This window comes from Spermophilus citellus, assembly GCF_964194105.1.
Source record: "Spermophilus citellus genome assembly, chromosome: 12".
Lineage (NCBI taxonomy): Eukaryota > Metazoa > Chordata > Mammalia > Rodentia > Sciuridae > Spermophilus > Spermophilus citellus.
In genome coordinates this window covers 93,455,360-93,478,314 of record NC_138198.1, presented here as the reverse complement: position 1 = coordinate 93,478,314, position 22,955 = coordinate 93,455,360, and the positions used below count along the sequence as shown (strand labels likewise).

General features: G+C 37.7%; 1 protein-coding gene across 9 annotated transcripts in view; it reads right to left on the bottom strand.

The window, feature by feature from the left end:
• The window catches only part of DTNA (dystrobrevin alpha), a 372,603-nt gene that overhangs the window by 115,477 nt on the left and 234,171 nt on the right, over positions 1-22,955 (bottom strand). For all 9 annotated transcript variants that reach the window (XM_081262933.1, XM_081262937.1, XM_081262936.1 and 6 more), the window contains one exon: positions 18,614-18,694. In XM_081262933.1, coding sequence (XP_081119059.1) covers positions 18,614-18,694 — 81 coding nt within the window. The remainder of the gene's footprint in view (positions 1-18,613; positions 18,695-22,955) is intronic.

The following is a 22,955-nucleotide window of genomic DNA, read 5'->3' as shown; positions in this document are numbered from 1 at the left end:
TCAATCAATATCTGTTGACTAAGTGAGAAAATGACAAAGAAGTGACTCAACAGTGAAGCAGGGTTTCCTACGGATTTATTTGATTTCTAAAAGAGCAGTAAGACACAGTTGTGAAGAATTGCACAGGTATTGGTTTGAATCCATGATGTATCATCAGTGGAGTGACTTAACTTCTCTGATCTTTCACCTTAGAAAAATGGAACCGATAATAACAACTGCCCTTCAGATGATGACAGTGAAGATTAAATGAGATGCTGCCTGGAAAACACTTGGAATAGGGCATGTTGCATAGGAAATAATAATTGCTTATTGTTGTGAAGCAATAAAATACCTAGAAATCATAGGAAAGTTGTTAATAAATAACTATGCTCCATATTTGTGTCCCCATACATTGAAGATCTCAATATAAGGAAAATTAAGTATTAGTTCTGGATAATTGTAAGAATAGGTAGTTACAAATGATTTAAATAAAACTAGTTTTCATAATTGTGTGAAAGACACTATAGTAGGTCCTGGGGGTTCAAAGGCAAACAATACACATGTGGCTGCTGGCTCAAGGAGCTAATAGTCTGGTGGGGACACAGTTTCACGTAACCACTCAGACCAATCCCTCAGAGGTTATGGTACACTGTTACATCCAGACACCAGGTTCAAAATGGGATTATGATACCCTTGTGATGGGGCCAATCCCTGGAAAATAAGTGGAATAACATGCCACATGATTGCAGTTTTTTTCTGCATACTACCACCCACCTATATAAAAATACCACTGTCTACTAGGACTACAATAGGCTCATCAACTTCCCACTGCCTGCCTGTCCATCTCCATTTCTTTCTTTCCTACAAGTCAGAAATAATTTTTAAGCCACATTTCTGATCATGTGGCTCTTCTTAAGCTCTGTGTCCTCATACTCAAGACCAAGTCTTTCCCACGCCTATGGTGCCCTCTTCCTGGCTCCATCACACACAATCATGGGCAGAAGGGTGCAACATCCTGGGTTCTATTGGGCTTCCCTTACCAGCAATGGGGACACTAAGAGTTCCCCAATTACAGTGTTATTGTGGGAATTGAAAGAGATAATACACATAAAGCACTTCCCACAGGGCTTCGTACAAAATTAGCATTCAAAATATATTAGTTATTATTATTATTGAGAAACAAGTATTATTAACCTCTTGTTTATTTAAACAGGAAACTGAAAAGTGCTGTTAGGAAATTACTAACTAGTGTGTTTTAAAAGTCTGACAGCTGTATACATATAATGCTTACTGCTGTGCTCTGAAATCAACTCAGAAAATGAGGACATTTAGGATGTGCAATAATGATTACACACCACTAGATGGCACTGCGCCTATTTTACTAAATAGCTATCAAGCTTTAATTGTTCCTCATAAGACACCTGCTAGTAGGAACAGGCAAGAGGAAGCGGGTCTCCCTTATCCTACAACTGTATGCATTTCATACTAATGTTCTTGGTAAGGCATCAGTTTGCATGATGAGTTTCCTTAGTTAACATTAACCATATCAAGAATAAACAAAACGTATTCTTATTCAGTGTGTCTAGAGATATATACATCCCTAAAGGCATATTAACAAAATATATTCATTCCCAGCCTAACCACAATTTCCTTCTCTTCTAATTAAGAAAGCAATCATAACAGAACGAGTGAATTTCTTAGAAATGTAAACTTCAAACCCCTCTAAACTAACCCCTCTAAAATAAGGTATCTGTTAAAATAAGGTGTCTGTTATTTTATATAATAACAGATACCTTAACTAATAACTAAGCACTTCATATAATACCAAAACTAAGAATATTAGTGTTTATTTCAGTCATTAATTATTAAAACCTAAGAGTTTTTCCTTATAATTAAATGTAAATAGAAAAAGCATCAATAGTATGCTGCAAGTTTAGCTAATGTCAGAAAAGGCGAAGTCAGGGTGGAATAGGGAGTTACAGGTGGGTAGGGAAGAGTTCATTCATATAAAAAAATGCTTGTTATCTGCTAATGTCTTACACTATTTTAATAGGATATGAACTCTTTAGTTCATAGTTAAGGATAATTTCAATCTAAGTATAGCTTGGAAAAGTGATAAAATGATAAATGTTCAACAAATGACAGCTGTTAGTATTACTACAATTTAACACTCACTGATTTGAAGTCATCTGTACTTTTATCAATTCATAAGATCTATAAAACCCACTAATAACTTCACAGAAATGACTAATGTCATGAAGTTTATTAGGAGTAGCAGGATCATATAAATAAAATATGGGAGGGGGTGGTACAGAAAGGACAGGGATAATAGGGATTCAGCCTTTTTTCAGGATTGAGTCCAAGGCCATCCTTTCTTGAACCAAATTCTACAGGCTGGGTTCAAGACACTAAATTTAAGCTTGGTGCCCTGTTTCTAAAACACCTGGAGATATCAAAATTGTCAACTCCAAACTCAATCTCCTCTTGATTCCAAGATTTAAGAAAGTGGGGAGGGTTTGACAAAACCTTTCAGGTGATTTGACAACCACTGATTTGCAAACCTTTGGAAGGGTCTCAAAGGGCTTGCAGCTGGCAAAGGTCAGTGGACCATCATCTTAGACTAACTTAACTTCTGTCCCTCTGGAGTAAAGTGATTTTCAACCTTAGCTGTGCACTGGAATCTCATTCAATGTTGTAAAATGACCCCCTGGAGCTGCTACAAATGCTGGTTCAACATCACACTTGGAGTAGAAAAGCACAGACTTTTAGAATAGCAGCATCTCAGCCCCTCAGCCCAGACCAGGGCAATCAGAAGCTGCCTGTTAACATGTTCATGCAGTCTGCCTTCACAGTCGAATATAAGGAGCACTGCTTAAAGCCAGGCATTTCCAGTCCTTTGACATGAAGACAGACTGGTATGTCCTAATAGGTTGTAAGGTGTGTTACAAAAAGTTGATTACTATTAATTAATTTATGAAGTTTAAGAATGATTTATATAATTATGCATATATATATATAATTTTAGAGGGATTTAAAGTTTACATTTCTTAGAAGGTCACTCTTGCATCTTGCATTATGATTGCTTCCTTAATTAGGAGAAATAGCAATTGCATTTCGGTTGGGAAGAATATAATCTGTTGATGTGGCTTCGGGGATGTATATATCCTTGAGACACAGATAATGTGTGTACACATGTGTGCCCCTGCCAACCTATGCATAGGCCCTCTCAACCCTCATCCTTGCCCCTGTGCTTAAAGTGATGTTGGTGGGTGTCTGAGATTTTGTCAACTTGTTTTCCCTGCTCTGATACAAGCACCTAAATGCAGGAGGAGTCCTGCTGGTAACCTACTCATCATATCCCATGACGATGGACATAGATTGTTGAATTTATCTGATTCTTCCCTTCCAAGATAGACATTTCCTGGTCTTCTATGCATGAATTTTCCAGTGTAACCACATTTTTCAAAACATGAAGCATAAGCTATTTTCTCTTTTTATTTTAAAATATTTAATTAAAAAGAAAATAAATCAAATGTAATCAAAGTGTACATCATGATAATTTAATATTTATGCATATATCTGTTTTCTTGTATAGAGAAAAATGGGTTTAGAGATAGTAGACGGGGATTCAAGTGTATCTTCATTTGTAGAAGAGAAATTATAATATACTCTTTTCTCAATTTGCAGGTGTTCTGAGGAACAATGAAAATGTATGTGAGAAAACAGTGAAGCACTACCTACATTTTAGGCATTATGTTTATTTTTTGAGAGAAAGTAGGCATTAAAATGCACTGTTGGGCTGGGAGCAGTGGTGCATGCCTGTAATCCCAGGGGTTTGGGAGGCTGAGTAGAAGGATCACGAGTTGAAAGCCAGCCTTAGCAACTTAGAGAGACCCTAAGCAATTCAGTGAGACTCTGTCTCTATAAACAAACAGACAAACAAACAAGAAGGATTGGGAATATGGCTCAGTGATTTAGTGACCCTGGGTTAAATCCCTGGTACAACCCCCAAGCACCCCAATGCCCCCCCCAAAAAAAAAAAACAAAAACAAAAAACAAAACAGAAAAGAAACACAGTCATATTCAGGTAGAATCATAACACCCTCCCCCCAGGAAAAAATTATTTAAATTCTTTGCTCCCCTCTGTCAGTTACAAAGATATCTGGCCCTTACTATAAGCTTTCTTTTATAACTTCTGATTTATTTTCCTTTTACTGGATGAAATGGTATTATAAATCCATGAGGGAGTGTTGCATAGTGATCACTAGTTTAGTTCAATTTCAGGTCAGATGTCCTGAAATCCACACAACTTCAGCTCATGAGAAAAAAAGAATATTTCAGTGTATCACTACTTACCATACAGCCATTGCCCATGGAAGTGGCAACATATGGAGAAAGTCTGCCATATGTTGACACATCCAGAGTTGGAAAAGGGAGCAAGAGATGAGATTCCATAACAGCTTCGAAAGAAATTAAATCTAACCAGGGATTTTTAAGGATTTAGAATGCATGGTGGTTCATGTTATAGGTGATTGGATAAAATATAAGAATTTGACCATATAAGAGATTGGATTCCCTTGAGGAGAGATAGATTCAGATGAACTAACTGGAGATCAGCACAGGATACTGAGTTATGAACAGTCCACACCCATAGGGCAGGCAGGTTTTCTCTAAAGTGCTTCAGGAGCTATAAATATGGGGTTACTATTGTGAGTTGGAAATTTCAGAAAGACTTGGAGGAGATAAGGCTCAAGTCCATGTCTAAAGCATAGCACGAAGTGCACAGATGAAAATGAGGAGGGGAGAATACTCCATGAAGAAGAGGATCAGGTGGCTAATAGCCCAGAACAGTGAAGGAGGGTGGTGTGTTCAGTTTTTGAATTGACCTTACTGGGCCAGAGAAGTTTGAGTTAAGAATAACAGGAGAGCAGGATTCATAACTAAGCACATTTATCTATTGCCCATTATGTTAAATTTCCCTAATTTTTTTGATAAGCAAATCCCTCTATTTTAAAATTGATCATGAATTTATTTTTTATTTTATTGAGAATTTGCATTTTATAAAGTTTATGCCTAGTTTTGTTTTCAGACTACAATGCGAGCTAATTCAGATCTCTAACTATAGCCAACGAAGCTGGCTGGGAAACCAGAGTTGCTCTCTATAGTTTGAATGAATCTCAAATTATGGTTTTCCACAGTTCTTCGTTCTGGCCAGGGCATCCCTAAGTATAAACAGCCCTTTAGGTGATTTTGATAGACAGTAAGGTTGGAGAGCCCCTACTATGGAGCATGAGTTATGAATGAAGTTAGACACCAGATAGGAAGAACAGGAAACTGATGTTCATTTGATCCAGTGGAATTCATTTAAAAGATATCCCAAGGGGCTGGGAGCCTCCTGGTCAAGAATGCAAGGAAAAAATTAGCCTGTTGTTAAGATTTTCTCAAATAAATAATTTAAATTTTATGCTCTGATTTATCTCTTTTTATGACAAAATATTATTTTAAAATCTGTTGGGAAGGAAGAACCAGTAAATAGTGTGCTTTGCCAGGGTCAACAAATGTATTTTGATGTGACTATATGTGGATATTAGCCATCACTCACACTAACCAAACAATGAATTCAGAAAAAAATGTTGGTGGGAGCATAATTTTTAGATTTTTAATTAGTAGTCATTTGCTAAGCCTTTATAAAATGTGAACATGAACAATGACAATGCCTGAGTAACTCATAGGGTTTTTTGTTTGTTTGTTTTTGTTTTTGTTTTTTTTAATGCTTGTAATCTCAACTTCTTCCTTGCTTCCAAAGTATGCTTTGATCGCTAAGGCAGTTAGTTCTCTTTCCTAAGAACACTTGGAGAGAAACATCATATCTTAGAAAGATAACATTTCAGTTTCACTTTAATTTCCTGGTTAAGGTGATATAATAATGCTTAATGAAAAGTTCTACAACACATTTTTGGTGTAAAATCAAATTGAATATCATGCCAATCCTCAGAGGTCCTGGCAGTACATCCTTTGCCCATTAGGAAAAAGTATTCAGTGTTCCTTAAATTGTGTTTGTAGACCAGCTTCATTTTTCAAAATGAGGTATAATAATTGTTGCCTCAATAGCTGTCATACTACAAATTAAACTAAATTCAATGGAACCAAGCATTTATTAAGCCTATTATTTTCAAAGTATTGCACCAAGGATTGTAAAATATAATAAGGGAAAGTAAATGAAAAGAAAAATATGAATAATAATTTCTCCTTGCCAGTGCTTAACTTTGTATAGAATAACTTTGCATTTGTTTAATAACTTTAGTTTTTAGTTTGTTTAATGACTTTAGAAGCATGAGGACCTAGTGTTTTACTTACCCTGAGGCTAGTCACTGTGCACAGGGTTTTTAGATTAGATAACTTTGTTCAGGTTTCTTTAATAGGGTTTTACCATTTCCCATATTCTAGTCCCCTAGTTTGGGTTTTAATACCTTCTACTTGGAAGCAGGCCTCCTAATCATTACCAGTTTTATACCTTTCTACTTATCCTAAGAAATATGAGGGTCTGGGCCATCATTCATTGCCTTTTGAGTCATATCCAGAATGCTCAGAGTGAAAACCCATGTTTGGACTCCAGTTTACTGACCTTTAGTCTCATTTTATGCTACTCTCTAGCTTCTTCCAAGAGTCCTGTGCTCCAGACACATGAAACTTCTTACAATTCCAGAATATGCCTTGGACTTCTTACGTTTACCTGTCCTCAGTCTGCTCCCTCCACCTGGTGTAGCTTCAATCCACTATCCTTCAAGGTGATATATATATATATGTCATGTCCTCTAGGAAGCCCATTCTTATATCCTCTATATGTTGTAGACCTTTTCATTAAGCTTTATTACATCACCTTAATCAGGAAATTAAAGTGAAGCTGAACTGTTGTCTTTGCTTGTTTCCAAGGTTTGTCTCTTGGAATAGAGAAGGTAAACTGCTGGCTGTCTTTTGTCATGCCCAGAGTCCTTTATATATCTATTAGATCATTTATGACATTCTACATTTTCCACACTAGTGGACATATTTTTTCCCTTAATGTTCTAGATCAGCCCATAATTGGGCTTTAGAAAAAAAGTCTCTAAAATTATGAACTAAATGTTGTGTGTAAAGTCATGTGTGTTTTTTGGGAAACCGTCCACAGCTTTTATGGGGGTCTCCAGAAGATATGTGGGGAGTAAGCTGAGGAAACACAGAACTAAATGATAAGCAGATTGAAGATACAGACGATGTTTTACTCATGTTTGAGTTCTTCACAGTTCCTTGCATAATACCTAGTTCAAACTGGAGTGACTCGTCATGCCTATTGAATGGAGTATAGCACCTGCTGCAAGCCAGCTACCATGCATAATCCCTAGAAGCTTTTCTCCGTGCTTCAGAATACTAAAAAAGCTCCATGATCACTGAGCATGAATTTTCACTTTACCTCTTATTCTTTACACACTATGCCTGGCACAGATGGCCAGAACCTTAGGTGTCAGAGGCCACATTCCGAAAAGAAAGTGCATCCACAGGGCTGGCAACTATGAGCAACTGTCTTCAACTTTTTCTTTACAAGCTTTGATGGGCACAAGCTTTGATGGGCACACGTGGTCCAACATGAAAATAGAGGACACAGGAGCATTGGAAACAATGAGCAAGTAGCAACTGGCTGTGAAGTGTTACTTTCTCTGTACTCATCAGTACCATTTCAATATACAGTTAATTGTGCAGTGAGAGTAGATAATGGGCTAGATAGTAGAAAATGCATTTCATTCACCAATTCAGATAATATTGACAGCACAGCTTCCTAGCACACAGAGCATTTTTTGGGAAGTGGGGCAAGCATTTGGCTGGTGTTGTTATTAGTAGTAGCAGCAACAGGCATAGTAGTCTACAAAGCTTGCTTCATTGTACCAGTGGTTTTTTATTTTTATTATGTCAAGTCTTGACAGGTATTGTAGGACAGCAATTCTGTATACTGTGACACCTGGCTGATTTTGGAAGTTAGAAGTTGTGCTCTTATATGATTTTATCTGGTGTTCATCCAAGGAAAGCTACTCTTGTGCAATGCTCTCCTCATCTGGAATAAACAGAACTAACTTTATAATGATGTATAAGGAGATAACACAGAATTCCTAGCCCAATACCATGAAGGGTATTACAATATGTATTAGATATACATGATTTTTTTTTAAGCCACCACAATTGAATAACTTTTCTTTCCTTCAGAAAATGACAGATGGCTCAGGAAACTAATAGGTTAGTATTAGTTTATGAAAAAACATACAGCAAAGTTTTAGAGTGCATCTACTGTTTGATATTCACAAAATCCAGATCTACTATAAAGAGAGCACATTCATTACATTCTGAACTTGAGCTCATCCTATTACTAAATTTGTACACCAAGGAATACAACTATCTAGGATAACCTAAATTAATGAGATGATCTCATGCTGCATTTTTCTTTTTTTGTGCTGTTTCAGTTAAATTTTTCTTTTAAATGCACTTGATAATTTCAAGAATCAGCACCATGATTGACAGGCCTCTAAATGTTCCTATAGATGCACTGTCAAAAAGGGGGACTTTAAAAAGCAAAGAAAGGGACACACTTTTATTGGCTATTTCAGACTTTCAGCTTATTTGCTACCGTTTAATATTTGGAAGATGGTCAAGTAAATCATACAGATCATGCCAAGCAAAGATTTTGGAAAGGGCCTGACAACACAAATAATTGAAAAAAAAGTACAAAAAAAATTAAATAAAGGGTGAGTTTAGGCCAAAAAAAGCTAGATAAGTTATTAAATAGCTTTTTCTAGGATGGGAATAGTATACCATATGTATATTGGGTTTCTTATGATTAGCTACAAGCTCCTAGGGAGAAAAGCTTTGAGTCTGAATCAGTCCCATGTCTCTCAGGGTGCTCAGCAGCTCAGCAAGAAGTCTTTAAAAAGTCATTACTTACTTTATGAACACATCTGCAGATAAACATGGATTTAATATATGCTGTGTGTGGAGAATATAAGCAGCCATTAAGACACAAGTCTCACTGTCCTGGATTATTTTCCTCAGAGCGCTCACTCCTATCTAAATTGTTGTGTTATTTGCAAGAATGCAAGCTTCATGAGGGTTAGGTTTTGTTGTCTTGTTTCGTTCATTATTCTGTATACACAATGTATACAGAACACTGGCATATGGAGGGTTAATTTGTTGAATGATTTCAAAAATGTTTTCCCAATGGAAAAGCTTTTATTTTACAACCTAAGTCACTGATGGTTAAGAATTTTTTTGGGGGGATCACCAGTATCATTTAGTCATGTTCTTGGTTTTCAGACACCCTTTTCCATATCACAGAACTGAGTGTGTGTAGTGGCCATCGCTGGAAAGAAAATCTGATAGGACAACATTTCCAGGATTTTAAAAGATTGACAGGTACAGAGTTTTTGTTTGGTATGATGAAAAGTTGTGGAAATTGATGATGGTGATGTTTGGATAAAACTGTGAGAGTATGTAATGAAACTAAATAGTACCCTTAAATTGGTTTAAACAGCAAATTTTATGTTATATGCTTTGAAGCAAATTTTTGAAAAGCATAGAACAACTTTAGATGGAAAAATAGAAGATTATGTTAAAATAACCGTGAAGTGGAGTCAGTGCCACTATACATTATGCTTCACATAATGAATTATACATTTTTTGGAAAGTTATTTTGCCTGGATATATTAGCTATTGCTTTTTAGGTAGTGAAGTAGTTTGTTTTCTGGATATTTGCATTTTTTAGAGTTTAACGTATTCATCCTTCCCCATCTTCTGTAAGGGTAAATATGTTTCATGGTTTAGAATGATTCCCTCAAGTTTCACTGAAATGCTGAAGTGCCTTCAACAACCCAGGAAAAGAAAATTTCAGTCTGCCTCTAGAACCTTCCATCCTCTGAAACTTACAAATCCACGGGGCTTACTCTGAAGGGGGTTTCTCCACATGAACTTCCAGTCATAGATTTAATAGGTAGGCTTCTTAGAGCTACTGCTGTTTCCTCACAAACATGGGAATGAAGTATAAGTTTTTGAAAGCATTCATGGTGAGAAAAGTCAAAGTTATGAAACTTAAGATTCTTCTAAGATGAGGAGGGATGAATACATTAAACAAAAAATGTACATATCCAGAAAACGAGGGCACCTGGGTAAATCTAGAAGATACTAACAAATATTTTTCATTTCTGCAACATAACACTAATGACTAAGTAGGCTGGCAGTGGTATTTTACTCATTTAAATTAATAGATACTGAACCATATACTGTCATTGATATCACCAACTTGTTCAAAAGCTTCTTCCCAAATGGTCTCAAAATGCTTAGTAAGTATCTATTGAACACTTAAGTGTCAGGTACTATAGATACACAAATATACCTGACACACACTGATCTTTCCCTTACCCTGTATTTAAATTAGAGAAAACATAAAAATATAACAACTAAGTAAATTATATAGCATATAATATATTAGAATGTAATAAGTACTTTAGACAATCCATAGAGCAAGAGGGATGAACTGAGTTCTCATTTTTTTGGCTCTGGGAAAATTTGCTTCCAAATGCCTTTTCCTTTTTGTTAATAGAATTCAGTTCCTTGTGGTTGTAGGACTGAAGTCCTCATTTCCTTGCTGGCTGTCAGCTGTGCGTCTTGCAATGTCTAGAGATTGAGTACGTGGCTCCCTATATCTTCAAGCCAGCTGGTCTTTCAAACTGCTGGCTTTCTCTTCGGCTGATAGCCTGAGAAAATTCTCTGCTATTAAAGGGGTCATGTGATGAGCTAAGGCCCACCCTGATAATCTCTCTATTTGATGATCAACTGTGAAATATAACAAACTTTATTAAATTCACAATCCTGGTTGATTTTGCACAGGATTGCCCAGGAGGTAGGAAATCTTGAGGTTATTTCAGACGGTAGTCAACATCAGCTGGGAATATAGCTCCATGGCAGAGCACTTGCTTAGACTATAATTGAGGTAAAGGTGTTTTGGGCCAGGTATTTACCATCAGCACAGAAAGATGTAGAGGAACTTCAGAGGTATGTAAAATGTATAACTGATGAGACTTTATGATTGATTCAACTTGAGGTGGGAGAAGATGATTACTAGATCTATCATTTGGGCAACGTGATAGGTCTCAGTATCATTAACAGAGGGAGCAAGTGCTCTTTTAAAGGATTGTTTGAACCAATCTTCCACTGTTCTGTCGTCATCTTCAAACTCTCTTTTTCTCTAATTTGCAACAGGTGAGAATAATATATTAGAAATGCAAATTTCAGGATTGCTGAAAAATCGTACTAAAATAAACATGCACTTATTAAAAGTTTGTATAGGAGAATGCTCCAGTGTTCACTCACTCTCTCACCACTGCCTCATGGTCTAGAGTAGGGTTTGGCATGCAGTCAGTGATTGTCCCCATTTGTTGAATGAATAAGTAAATGAATGATTGCTAAAACAAACAATGAATGTTAAGGAGAACTCAATGAAAAGTGATTCAAGGTGACATCAGGAATGGCTTTCAAGTAGAATGATGGGTGGATTTGGTTGGAGAGGCCACTCTCCCCTGAGAGTCTTTTGTTTTCTCTTAGTGTGCCCCACAGTCCCAAGATCCTGGAAGCCAGGCTGTGAGAGAACGTCCTCTGGGGGTCCCTTCATCACTCTGCTGACTGGCTCTGGGCCAGGTGTGCAAGCTCCCAGGAACAGGGCTTGGCAGACCACAAGAGAAAGATCACTGAAGCCTTGACACTTGTTAGATAGGCTCAGGGAAGCTTGGCAGGAATTCCTCTGCATGCACCTCTCTTTCCCAACTGACCAGGACATTAAAAGATGATGCTCTTTCCTAACTTGTGGATGGAAAAGTGTTCAGTTGACACAACTTATAGGCATTATGCAGAAGCAGAAGAAAGGGAAAGGAGCATTAGTCTATTATATCCAGATCCCTCGTGATAAGACTGTAGGTGTTGGCTTAGTCCACACATTGTGCTGTGGCAGCAGCTTGAGCAGACAAAGCTTCCAACATTCTGTAAAACTAAAACTACTGCATCTTCAAGATCTTAAAAATAAACACAACTGAAGGGAAGAAGCAGCTTCAGTTAAATTTATATCACAATCACCAGGACTCAAAATAATGACTTCACTCTACCAGAGGTTTGTTCTGATAGAGAGGAAGAATTTTGCCGCAGGTTCAGGGTGTCCAAAGAGGAGCAGTTTTTCCACTGTCATATTCCACGGGTGTCATTAATGGGTTTGTTTATGCTTTGCCGCCGCCACTAACCTCCCCACAGGGAAATTTCGGAACACAGGATTCTAGTGTAATGCACTTTTCTTTAGCTAAACAAGTGTCTAGAATGATTTACCATCAGGAATGAAAATTGTAGATCCCCAAATTTTCAACAATACAGAGATAATTGTGCTCCAAGGACTAGTCATCTGCCTGTCCCTAACTCTGAAGGTTTCTGCCATTATGTCCCTAACTGTGAAGATTCTTTTCCCCCTAACTCTAGTTAATGTTTTTTTTTTTTCTTTCAGCTCTGTTTTTATACTCAAAAGTTTCCACATATCATGATCTGCAAAAATAGAAAACCTATGTTGTCAAGTGGTCTGATAGATGTATCCTAAGATGGGCTCCTTCAATTCCTGACCCCATGGTTCTACATACCTTCTCCCAGCTATTCAATTAAATACAAATACTGGTCCCCCTCATTGATTTTAGAATACAGTGATTATCTGGGTAGGGCTGACATAAATGCACTATTTTAATAGCAAAACAATTTCACCTGCTGGTCACAGAAGGAGAAATCAGCAAAACACACCTAACTTGTCTGGAAGAAGAAGCAAATATTAACCTTCTGAATGGCCCAATGGAGGCCACATGGCAAGAAAGAAGCTCTAAGAACTGAATGTACTCCTCAGTTGACAGCCAGCAAAGAAAATGATTTCTGCCAACAGCCAGTGCACTTCGAAGCACTGAGCCCACATGAGAACCACAGACCCAGCCAGCACTTTGATTTAAGCCTAGTGATGCTGAGCCCAGAATCCAGCCACGCTGCATTAGATTTCTGACCCACAGAAGCTCTGAGATAATAAATGTTACAGTGGCTGTTTTAAGATGCTAAATCTGTGGTAATTGGCTATGCAACAATAATAAACGGATACAGGCAGCCTCAAATCCACCTATTTAATCATAAGGCCAGGAGGAAGAATATATTGGCATACTAGGTTGAAGAAAAATTAATGGGATATTAGTATTTGCTACTAAAAACATATCCCCAGGGTTCTACTGCATCAGACTACTCACCTGGCTGGTGAAGAATAGAACTACATAAGTATATTCATCTGTTCATTCACAGAAGAATATTTATTCAAGACCTACTAGATATCTGACACTCAGATTAATTTTGCAGTGATAGAGACATATTTAGAAAAGCAAGTAACTGCATCCTTGGATTCAGAAACAGTCCTGAATGAAGTTTAGAGATATTAACATAGACAAAAGCACAGATTCTAACTTAAATTACTTCAGGATGAAGCACATTTTTAATAAGTGTTTGTTTTACTAAAGAAAAGATATATTGAGACACTCTGAAAACCCACCTGCAAGTATAGACTGTTCGCCCTTGTCCCTTTAGAGAAAATTTTAATTGATATGACTGATGATATGGACAGGACTATAATGTGAGCAGGGGGGTGAGGGAAGGAGCATCCCCTTGCCACTCTAGTTCTCTTTTCACTATTAAACAGGAGAGATTAGATAGTTCTGATTTATTTTTCTTGTTTCCTTTTGATGTTGCCTTTTGAAGCTACGTTTCATTGACTCCAAAGTAATTTCTGAAAAAAGGTCTGCTGACATTGCAGGATACCTGGATCATTAAGCATGTCAATGCTGACCAAAGAAATAAAGTTCTTGTAGGAAGCAGTTATTTGTTTAAAATAAAGGCCAAGATGTTGCCATTTTGCACATGCTTATAAACCATTTATGGGTATTTATTTTCTGTGGAAAGTGAACAAAGAAATCTGGAAGCTCTAGATAATGTTGTGAATTAGAATGGATTTGCTTTTTGTATTTGCTTTTTGTATTCTTCATCCTGTTCTCTTTCTTGTAGAATATAAAACAGCCAGCTTTATGCCCCCTAATTTTCAGAGGCATTAATTCTTTTACTCTAGAAGGGAGTTTGCTAGTTATGTCATGTGGAGGAGGGCATGACAGGACATAAAAGAAAAATGATTAGGAGAAGTAGTGATTTGGAAAACCTTTCCTATGGAAAAATCTGGAAGGAATGGAAAGTCTTTTGCCTGAAAAGGAGAAGGTGTTCTTGCAATTCTTCTATAACAGGGGTTGGGGAACTTTTTTGATGGACACAGAGACATAACCAAAGATACTATATAGCTATACATGTAAGAGAAAAAGAACTTCCACACATTTTTATGGATGAAATTAAATATATAATAATCGAGGACAAATTTTAAACATTGCTGGCCTACTAATGAGAAGGGTAAAATTCTTTCTCAGGGAGGCAATATCTTGCTTAATTGGGATTACATGTTAGTGTTCCTTTTCATCAAATCAGTGGCAAATATCTGTCTCTAAAATCAATTCTTAATTCATGGGATATACATAAAGAGGTGCTGGGCTGCATTTACTCCACAGGTCACAGTTCTCTGGCCTCTTGTTTGGAGGGAAACCGTAAATCTCAGTATCCATTAAGAACTGCATCAGAGAAAATGGCCTTTGAATTTAGACAAAAAAAGAAAGAAATCTTCTAAAAACTTACCCACTTCATGCTGTATCCAGACAATATTTATTTTTCTAGGTGATGGTGACTTTACAATGTTAGTTTTTATGTTTTTTCTTCCATTGGGTAGGTTTTAAACTTAATTTTGTTAATATGCAAAATAAAATTTGCCCAAGGTCTGCACCTAAAAATAAACTGTTAAAATCCATTGATTTCTGTGAAAAAAAAATATGATAAGGAGTTTCTAATATGGTCTGAATGTTTGTGCCCTCCCCACTCTAACTTTGAGTTGAAATCTAATCCCTATTGTGGTAGGAGGTAGGGACTTTAGGGAGGTTGGTTAGGTAAGAGTGGATCCCTCATGCTTGGGATTAGAGCGCTATGGAAGAAACCCCAAAGAGCGGAACTGACCCCATCCTGTGAGGACACAGCAAGAAGGTGCCATCCTCAGAAAGTGAGCCCTCAGCAGGTACCAAATTGGGTAGTGCCTTGATGTTGGCAGAATTGTGATGCATTTCTGTGGTTTATAAATATCCAGTTGATGGTATTTTTGTTATAGCAGCTCAAAGTGACTAAGACAGTTTTTGATAAAGCAATCTGTTAGCCCCTAGAAGGAGCTTTTAGGGACAATCACCCATGCTTGCAAAAAACAAAAAAGCTGTGGCCACTTGAAATGATGGTAAGTGTGCCTTTAAATTTTTAAATTTTTTTTTTGTTGTTGTTGTTTCAGAAAAGGCCTACCAGAGAAATTTATAAGGAGCCAGCCCAAATTACTAAGTCACCTGCCTCGTCCCTTTTAGGTGAGCTAGAGTCAACTTTGATTATTATAATACTAAATTCTGTTCCCAGAGGTGTTCCACCCATTATTTTTTGAACATGTAATGTATGAAGAAGCATAATGTTGAACCGAGGATGCTCAGTAAAGTCCTGCCTCTACATGTGATGAGAGTCTGTCCGCATGAATATGTCTGAGTTTCCCTAATAAAAGCCCCATGCTTTGTTGGCTAAGGGAGAGACACTGCTTTGGGATGATTCCCAGTGTGCTCCAGACTTGCTGCAAGGCATGACCCTCTCTTCCCTCTTTCATCTCCTGGTTGTGCATATCAGCTTTGCACTCACGAAGCAGGAAACCAACTGAATTTGGTTACAAATGCAGTTATATATATATTACCTAAAATTTTTATCTTATTTATTTTGATGCAAAGTAAAACTCTATTATGTGGTGCCATAATTGTTTTGAGTTAGGTTTGACAACAGACTAAAATTATCTTCCTCTAATACAGGAGAGTAAATTCAATGTTGACTAATGTTGTCAAAGTAAATAAATAAAGAAAAGAAAAGAAAAGAAAGAAAAATAAATCACTGCTTCTGATTATCTGTCTAGAAGGAAGTTTCCATCTTTGATTAAGATGAGCCAAGACTAATTGTATTAGTATTCTGTAAGGAACTATGAATATCACAACTTTTATATTTATTGTCAGGAAGGAAAACTCAGCAAACACATGTAATACTTGTATTTAACACTTCTGAGGAAGGTAGAAGCAATTTTAGAAAGAAGCTTAATTTTAGCAGAGCAATCAAATTACACTTGTTTTTTTCTGCCTGTGCCTCAACTTTGTCTAGTATCTTTTCCTAAAATGAATGGAGTTTATAAGGTACATTGTAAAGCAAATAAGAACCTCCCTCCTCCCCCCACCCCCTGCTTAATATCTGCTCATTCTTTAAGATCCAGCCTAGATTCTAGATTTCCCTTAGGAAATGAAAAGGTATGTAGCTCAGTGGCAGAGCGCCCTTGGGTTCAATCCCCAGCACTGGGAAAAGAACAAAAACCAAACAAACAAAAAGTGCATCCATCCAGTTAGACTTGGAGCAACAGGAAGTCAGGGATGGCATCCTATTCACCATAGCCCTTTCTCTGTTTCCTAACACAGTGCCAGACACATAGTAGGAGCTCATACACTCCTACTAAGCCAAGACATGAACAAATGGACAGGTGGGTCACTTTTCACCCACTATGCACCATCATCCTCTCTTCTTTACCACTGTTTTCCAAGAAGATCAGTGTGACAGAGACGCAATTCTGGATGTAGGATAAAGACGAGGTCAGAAAATAATGAGAAGAAGAAGAGATGTCCAAGAATGAGAAGAGACCTTTCTCAGAGAGCAGGAGCCATGGGGCAGTGCCTGAGGGTTGCTATGTCACCTGACAAAGGATGACACTGTGTTTGCACTTTGCACTGTTGGCAGAAGAGCTGCAGCTCCCTGTGAGTCTCTTTCCTTCCCTGCTGTCCCCTCCTCTCCCTCCCACCCCTCTGTTCCTCTTTCTGTCTTCTTCCCTCTCTCTCACTTCTTTTCTTCTTCCTCCTTACCATTTTGTAGGCTTTTTCCAAAGAAAGAAGCCTAAGGAAGGCTCTGTTGGGCTAAGCTTTAAAAGAACCCCCTTCCCCATGCTCTCCCTGTCTCCCCAGTTTGGAGCGCCACTGTCATGCTACTAAGTGGCCAGAACTTGGGAGAATCCTGTAATTTTTCATTCCTGCGAATGTCGAGATTCTTCCTCTGGTTCTAAGGAGAGTGTTCCGTGTCAGGGGGAAGGGCAGCTTTTTCTCTCTGGGAACATTTTCCTTGTCCCCTAACCCAGGAAAGGGTTTTTATTGACTCACCGATGCCCGGGACTACAAATACAGCCCATTTTTTTTCCCCATCTGCTGTAGCCCTTTTCTCACTGCTGCTGTGGGATTGGCTTAGTATCCTGAGAGCAATCAAAAACGCATATTGATGTTCGATCATTGTTTTTTTTTTTTTTTCTTCTATCCCAAACCCCATGCTCAGCCAGTGGGACTGGAGAACAGGCTATAGCTGGGCACCTTAAAGAACAGATGCACACTGCCCACCCTCCTGTCACCATCAGCTGTATGCCTGGAAACCTGGCCCTGGGAAACACCTGCTGGAGATTCAGGCAGGGAAGAAATCTTCTGGTGGCTGGTCTTTGCATATGCCAAGAGTCCCATTCCCATGCCAGTTATTCAAGAACTGTCTGTATGTACTCAGGAGAACATTATGGCTTTTACTGTGTAGAATTTGTCCAATATTAATTAGAAACAGAGACCATTATCAGTTTTTAAAAGCAGAGCCAGTTTTTCTTTCTTTCTTTTAAAAATAAGAATAATAAATTTATACACATGGAATAGGAAGCAATATTTTTTTTTTCCAAGAGAAAATGGATATGGTGATGGGACAGAAGCATTGACCCAGCAGGGAACGTAAACTGCTCATTGTGGTCAGTGATCTGACTCATTTCCTATATTTTAAAATTCGGGAACAAGCTGAAGCAAGTTCCCTGGTTTCTTTAAGCAACTTCCCTTCTGTCACTGTTGTCTGATGTCAGTAAATGTAGTTAATACTCCCATACAAAGGGCTGATTTTACAGCATCAGAACTAAGCTTTGATGTTTTCCAGGAGCTTGTAAACATGTTCCAATACTTACGAAGGAAATACACACATCAGGAGGATTTAATAATGTTTGATGTTTTATAAAGTTCATGAAAACCATTTTGATGACATTGCATTTAGAATACCAAGGGTAGGGAAAAGACGAAAAACCTTTGCCAGACTTAAACCAGTTCAAAGTCGGGATGATCCATACTTCCAGACGCTCATGAATTTCAATACTTTAGTAGGTAAAAGTAATTCAGACCTCAGAATTACTGAGGAACAGTCTTTGTACCATTTGTGTATCATTATAATCCTTTTATTGTTGTGTAAACATTTTTTTATCAATACGTGCAAGAAAATCTGGTTTCAATAAACTTAGTAATACATGTAAACTATAGGATTCATAAAGGTAATTAGCTCAAACAACTGGCATACTTACAATTGCATTTCTTCTGAACAAATCTAAGCTTGCATGCTGTTCTGTAGGTGGAGAGTCGGATGCGATCCAGATCTTGAGCCCCTAGTGGGGGAGAAAGAGTACACATATGGTATGCCACTTGTGTGGAAAGGAATTATAATGTTTATAAATAAAGTAACTGCAGATATAATCATACACTTATTAATTTTGTTAGAATACAAATATTATTTTAAGACTTGAAAAGATCTGTCTCCCAGTCCTCAGGTTCCAGGGGAAAAGGAGCCCCTGCATTCCATTCAGCATTGGAACCTAGATTGTCAACCAAGTGCATGAACCAGGGAACACAACATCTTCCCTGTTGTGTCTATCATTTCCAAGAACAATCTGCTCAAGCTGTGACTTAAACTAGCTAGATGATATCAGACACTATCATAAAATAAATGCACTGCTATTGAAAACATTGCTATTAGGTGACTGAATGTGAGCACCTTCTCTGTGGATCCTTCAGCCAGTTGCTTTTAGAAGCCTCTGTTTTCTCACTTGAAAGTTGGGGATAATGAAACCAACAGTACTTATTTCACAGGATTGTTGTAAGGATGAATGAACATATGCCTAGTATACTTAGAACACTGCTTGGCACAGTGTTCACGATTGGCCTAAGTGTTCACTATTATTACTAATATCTATTGCAATATTGGAGGAGGAGACTCCTTTCTAAAAATAACTTGTATTCTTTCTTACACCATGGCTTCCAGTTCCTTCCTGGCAGAGGGAACATGCTCTCTAGAGTGTTGAATGACTTTCTTATTCCACACTTTAACTCAAGAATCCAGCATGGCACCACATTTATCATCCCAGTGACTCTAGGAGTTTGAGGCAAGAGGATTGCAAGTTCCAGGCCAACCTCAGCAACTTAGTGGGGCCCTGAGCAACTTAGCCATACCCTGTCTCAATAAACAAACAAACAAATAAAAAGAATTGGGGGTGTAGCTCAGTAGTAAAGTGCCCTTGAGTTCAACCCTGAGTGAAAAAAAAAAAAAAAAGAATACAGCATGGCTCCCCATGACCAGAACATCAGGTCCGAAAGCTCTGCTGAGAATCCATGACCTTGTGCAGGCTCTTTCCATCTTACCTACCCAAGAGTACATCTCCCCACTCTGCCACAGAATCTCTGCTAGGCTTGGGCCAGTCTCTCCACAAGCCACATCACCAGCAAACTGAGCTCCTAGTCTTTCCTCTGCCCAGATTTGAATGGGTTAATCTCTAGACTGTCAATAAATGTGTCTGCTTTTCTTTGCTTTTAAGTTTTGGGCTCTCTTCCACCCATATTCATGTTTTGTAATAGATATAAGGCATGTAGCTATATTTTGCATGTACTGAACTTTCTCTTCACCAGTGGTACCTCAGTAAAATGTGCCACGTGAATGTTTCAAAATGTAATAGCGTACCAAGCCAATCAACTGCCATGCATGCAATGATATTAGGAGGCCAATGAAGTGCTTTCTCAGTGAAATTCAGGATGAATTAGTGAGTGTCCTTCACTGACAGCATTCAGCCTTCCCTCAATTCAAACTGATCTCTTTAGATTCACTTAAAAATATTGTCAATAGTCCTATTACTTTGTGGTTTTTTGAGGAATATCATTAAACATTCTTATGAAAGTATATTTCTTGACAAACAGGCCCATTGGTAGTGAACACTTACAGGTACAAGAGATGGGAGCTACCCTGACTCAATCCAGAAATTCTTTGAAACATGTTCTCAGGAGATGGACATTTAGTCAACAGCCATCTATTATTTCTAATGATGGGAAAGATTATAATTTAGCAAAAATAAATAGATTTTTAAGCCAGTAATCCTTAATTCTGTCACCTCCTAGCTGCGTGAACTTCAGCAAATTTTTTCTTGGCAATTCAATTTCCTCAGGCATAAAGTGAGGATAACAATATGAACTTGAGCAGGTGGTAATAAATATCCAGTTTTGACCTCTGCACCAGGTAGATAGTCAGCAGCTAACAGGAATGGACCTGCTTAGAGGGCGTTCTGTACAATAACAGATTTTTTTTTAAATATTTGAGCTTTAATATGCCTCTTTGTGACTTCAACCCACTTGATGTAGTTTCCCATCCAGAGCCACATACTCTTTTCTCCCCTGCCACTCAATAATTCATTTCTCAAATACTACGTGGCAACTATCATTATTATTATTAGCATCTTAGTTGTCATCTGAAAATTATGGACAAAAGCCCTGTCACCATAAACTTTAAAGTTTAGCTGGGGAGGTAACTTTTCCTTCATTTTTTAATGTTAAAAACAATATGATGTCTATCATTGAGTCTGGTATGCAACAGACAGAGAAGTTGTTATTATTATTCTCATTATCATCAGGCATGGTTTTAAAGCCCTTAAGTATTCCAATCACCCTGTTCATGGCTGGTTAATATCTTCCTAAAATGAGAAACACAAAGTAACCCAAATGCCAGAGATAATGCCTCCTCATATAGAATGTATAGAAAGCAGTTAATGCTTCCTTTCATAAGGATATTTATGAATGTAATAATATATGTATGTATGTATATATATATATATATATGCAGATTATTTATGTTTTAGGTTCTTATTAAGCTTGCAGTTAATTTAAAAGCTGGTTTTAAAGAATCATATGTGCTTATTTTCTACTCCTGGATTAAGGATAGGGCTGTATTTATTTGGTTAGTCTATTTTAAATTTTAGTTCATGCTTCTAACCTTTCTGATATCTTTTGAAATTTTTATGTTGTCACTGGCATATCAAAGAACCTCCCCAGTTTCTTGTCCTCTGTAAATCTGATAGGCTCCTGTGGCTCCCTAAGATGCCAGATAACTAGAAACAGAGAGACTGTCACAAATGCCTGAGCACTCAATCTGCCTTTCCCACTGCATGGGGATGGACTTTTATTGATGCTGAGTTTGGCTAAGTAATCAGGAGAGGCTCAATATCTATACACCATCTTTTAAAAGAAAACAGTAGGGGACATAGACTGCTTGTGTAAGTTCCTCAAGAATAATAATTCAAGCCGCAGATAGTATACAAAGACTGAGGCAAAACGTAGTAAAGGTTCTTAGTTCCATCAAGACTTTATCTCTGGAGAACAGTAACCCTGGTACCTCTGAGGGAGGTCCTGGGGCAATGTGGCAAAGATGTATCTCCATAGGTTGTGGTAAAGAGACGCAGAGATGATGCTGAGGGACAGGGGTGTGCTGACTGCTCCCTCCTGCTCTATCACTATGTTGACTTAACAAACAGTGGGTTTTGTTCCAGGATCAAGAAGGGGCCTAGATGTCTATAAATGTTTCCTATCTGTATATGTTCTTTCTAGCTGATGATATAAGTCCTGAAGTGACATGGTGAGCAACAAAATTTAGCTCTTCAGATACAGCAGCATACGACCTCACACCAACAATGCAAATGGCACCAGAGGATCCATGTTGGATTTTGGGACCCAAAGAAAACTGAGATATGCTCCGTGGACTTTTGCTCTGTTTATTCACTTTGCTTAAAATAATTTTTTTTCTTTACCTCAATAAATCCTGAACTTAATTCACTTCTCCACGTGTGGTCTTTCTATAAACCCAAAGTCTACCTTGGAATTACTTGCATATCTTCTGTGTCCTCATCCAGGTCATTGATTAAAACCAAGGACCTGAGCAGGGTCAGCATACTGTAGAAGGCTGCCTTCCTCCCGCTTGGCTGACTTATTAATTACTCCTCTAGACACAGACACCACACCACCTGTCGATCTGCATAATTATATGGTGACCCAGACATCACTTGTCCAACGCATAAACAACCTAAGAGGCTTTGTCGATACCTTGTTGAAATTAAGGTTAATTTTTATTTGATGATGTTCTCCTCATCTACCAGTCTGGCGACCTTATTAAGAGGGGAAATTATTTGGCTTAATTCTCTCATTAAAAAAATAGCATTTAAGTAAATGAATAAGGAAATGGAGACATTAGAGAAATCTTTGATTTTAGCATGTTAAAGTGTTTAGGATCACTACTACCCTTTGTCCATGAAATGAAAAATCCATTTTATCATGAAAGCTACATCAGATTCATACTATAGAGTCTAATGAATCTGTGTTCTGGGACTGTGGCTGTGGCTTAGCAGTAGTGTACTGGCATGTGTGAGGCACTGGATTCAATTTTCAGCACCACATATGAATAAATGAAATAAACGTCTATCAACAACTAAAAAAAATTTAAAATAAAACAAAAAACTAGAAAAATATCCTTTAAAAAAAAGAAACTGTGTTCTTCCTTTTGAATAAAAAATGAGTATAGCATTTTTCTGTCAGTTTTTTTTTTAACTTTTTGCAATG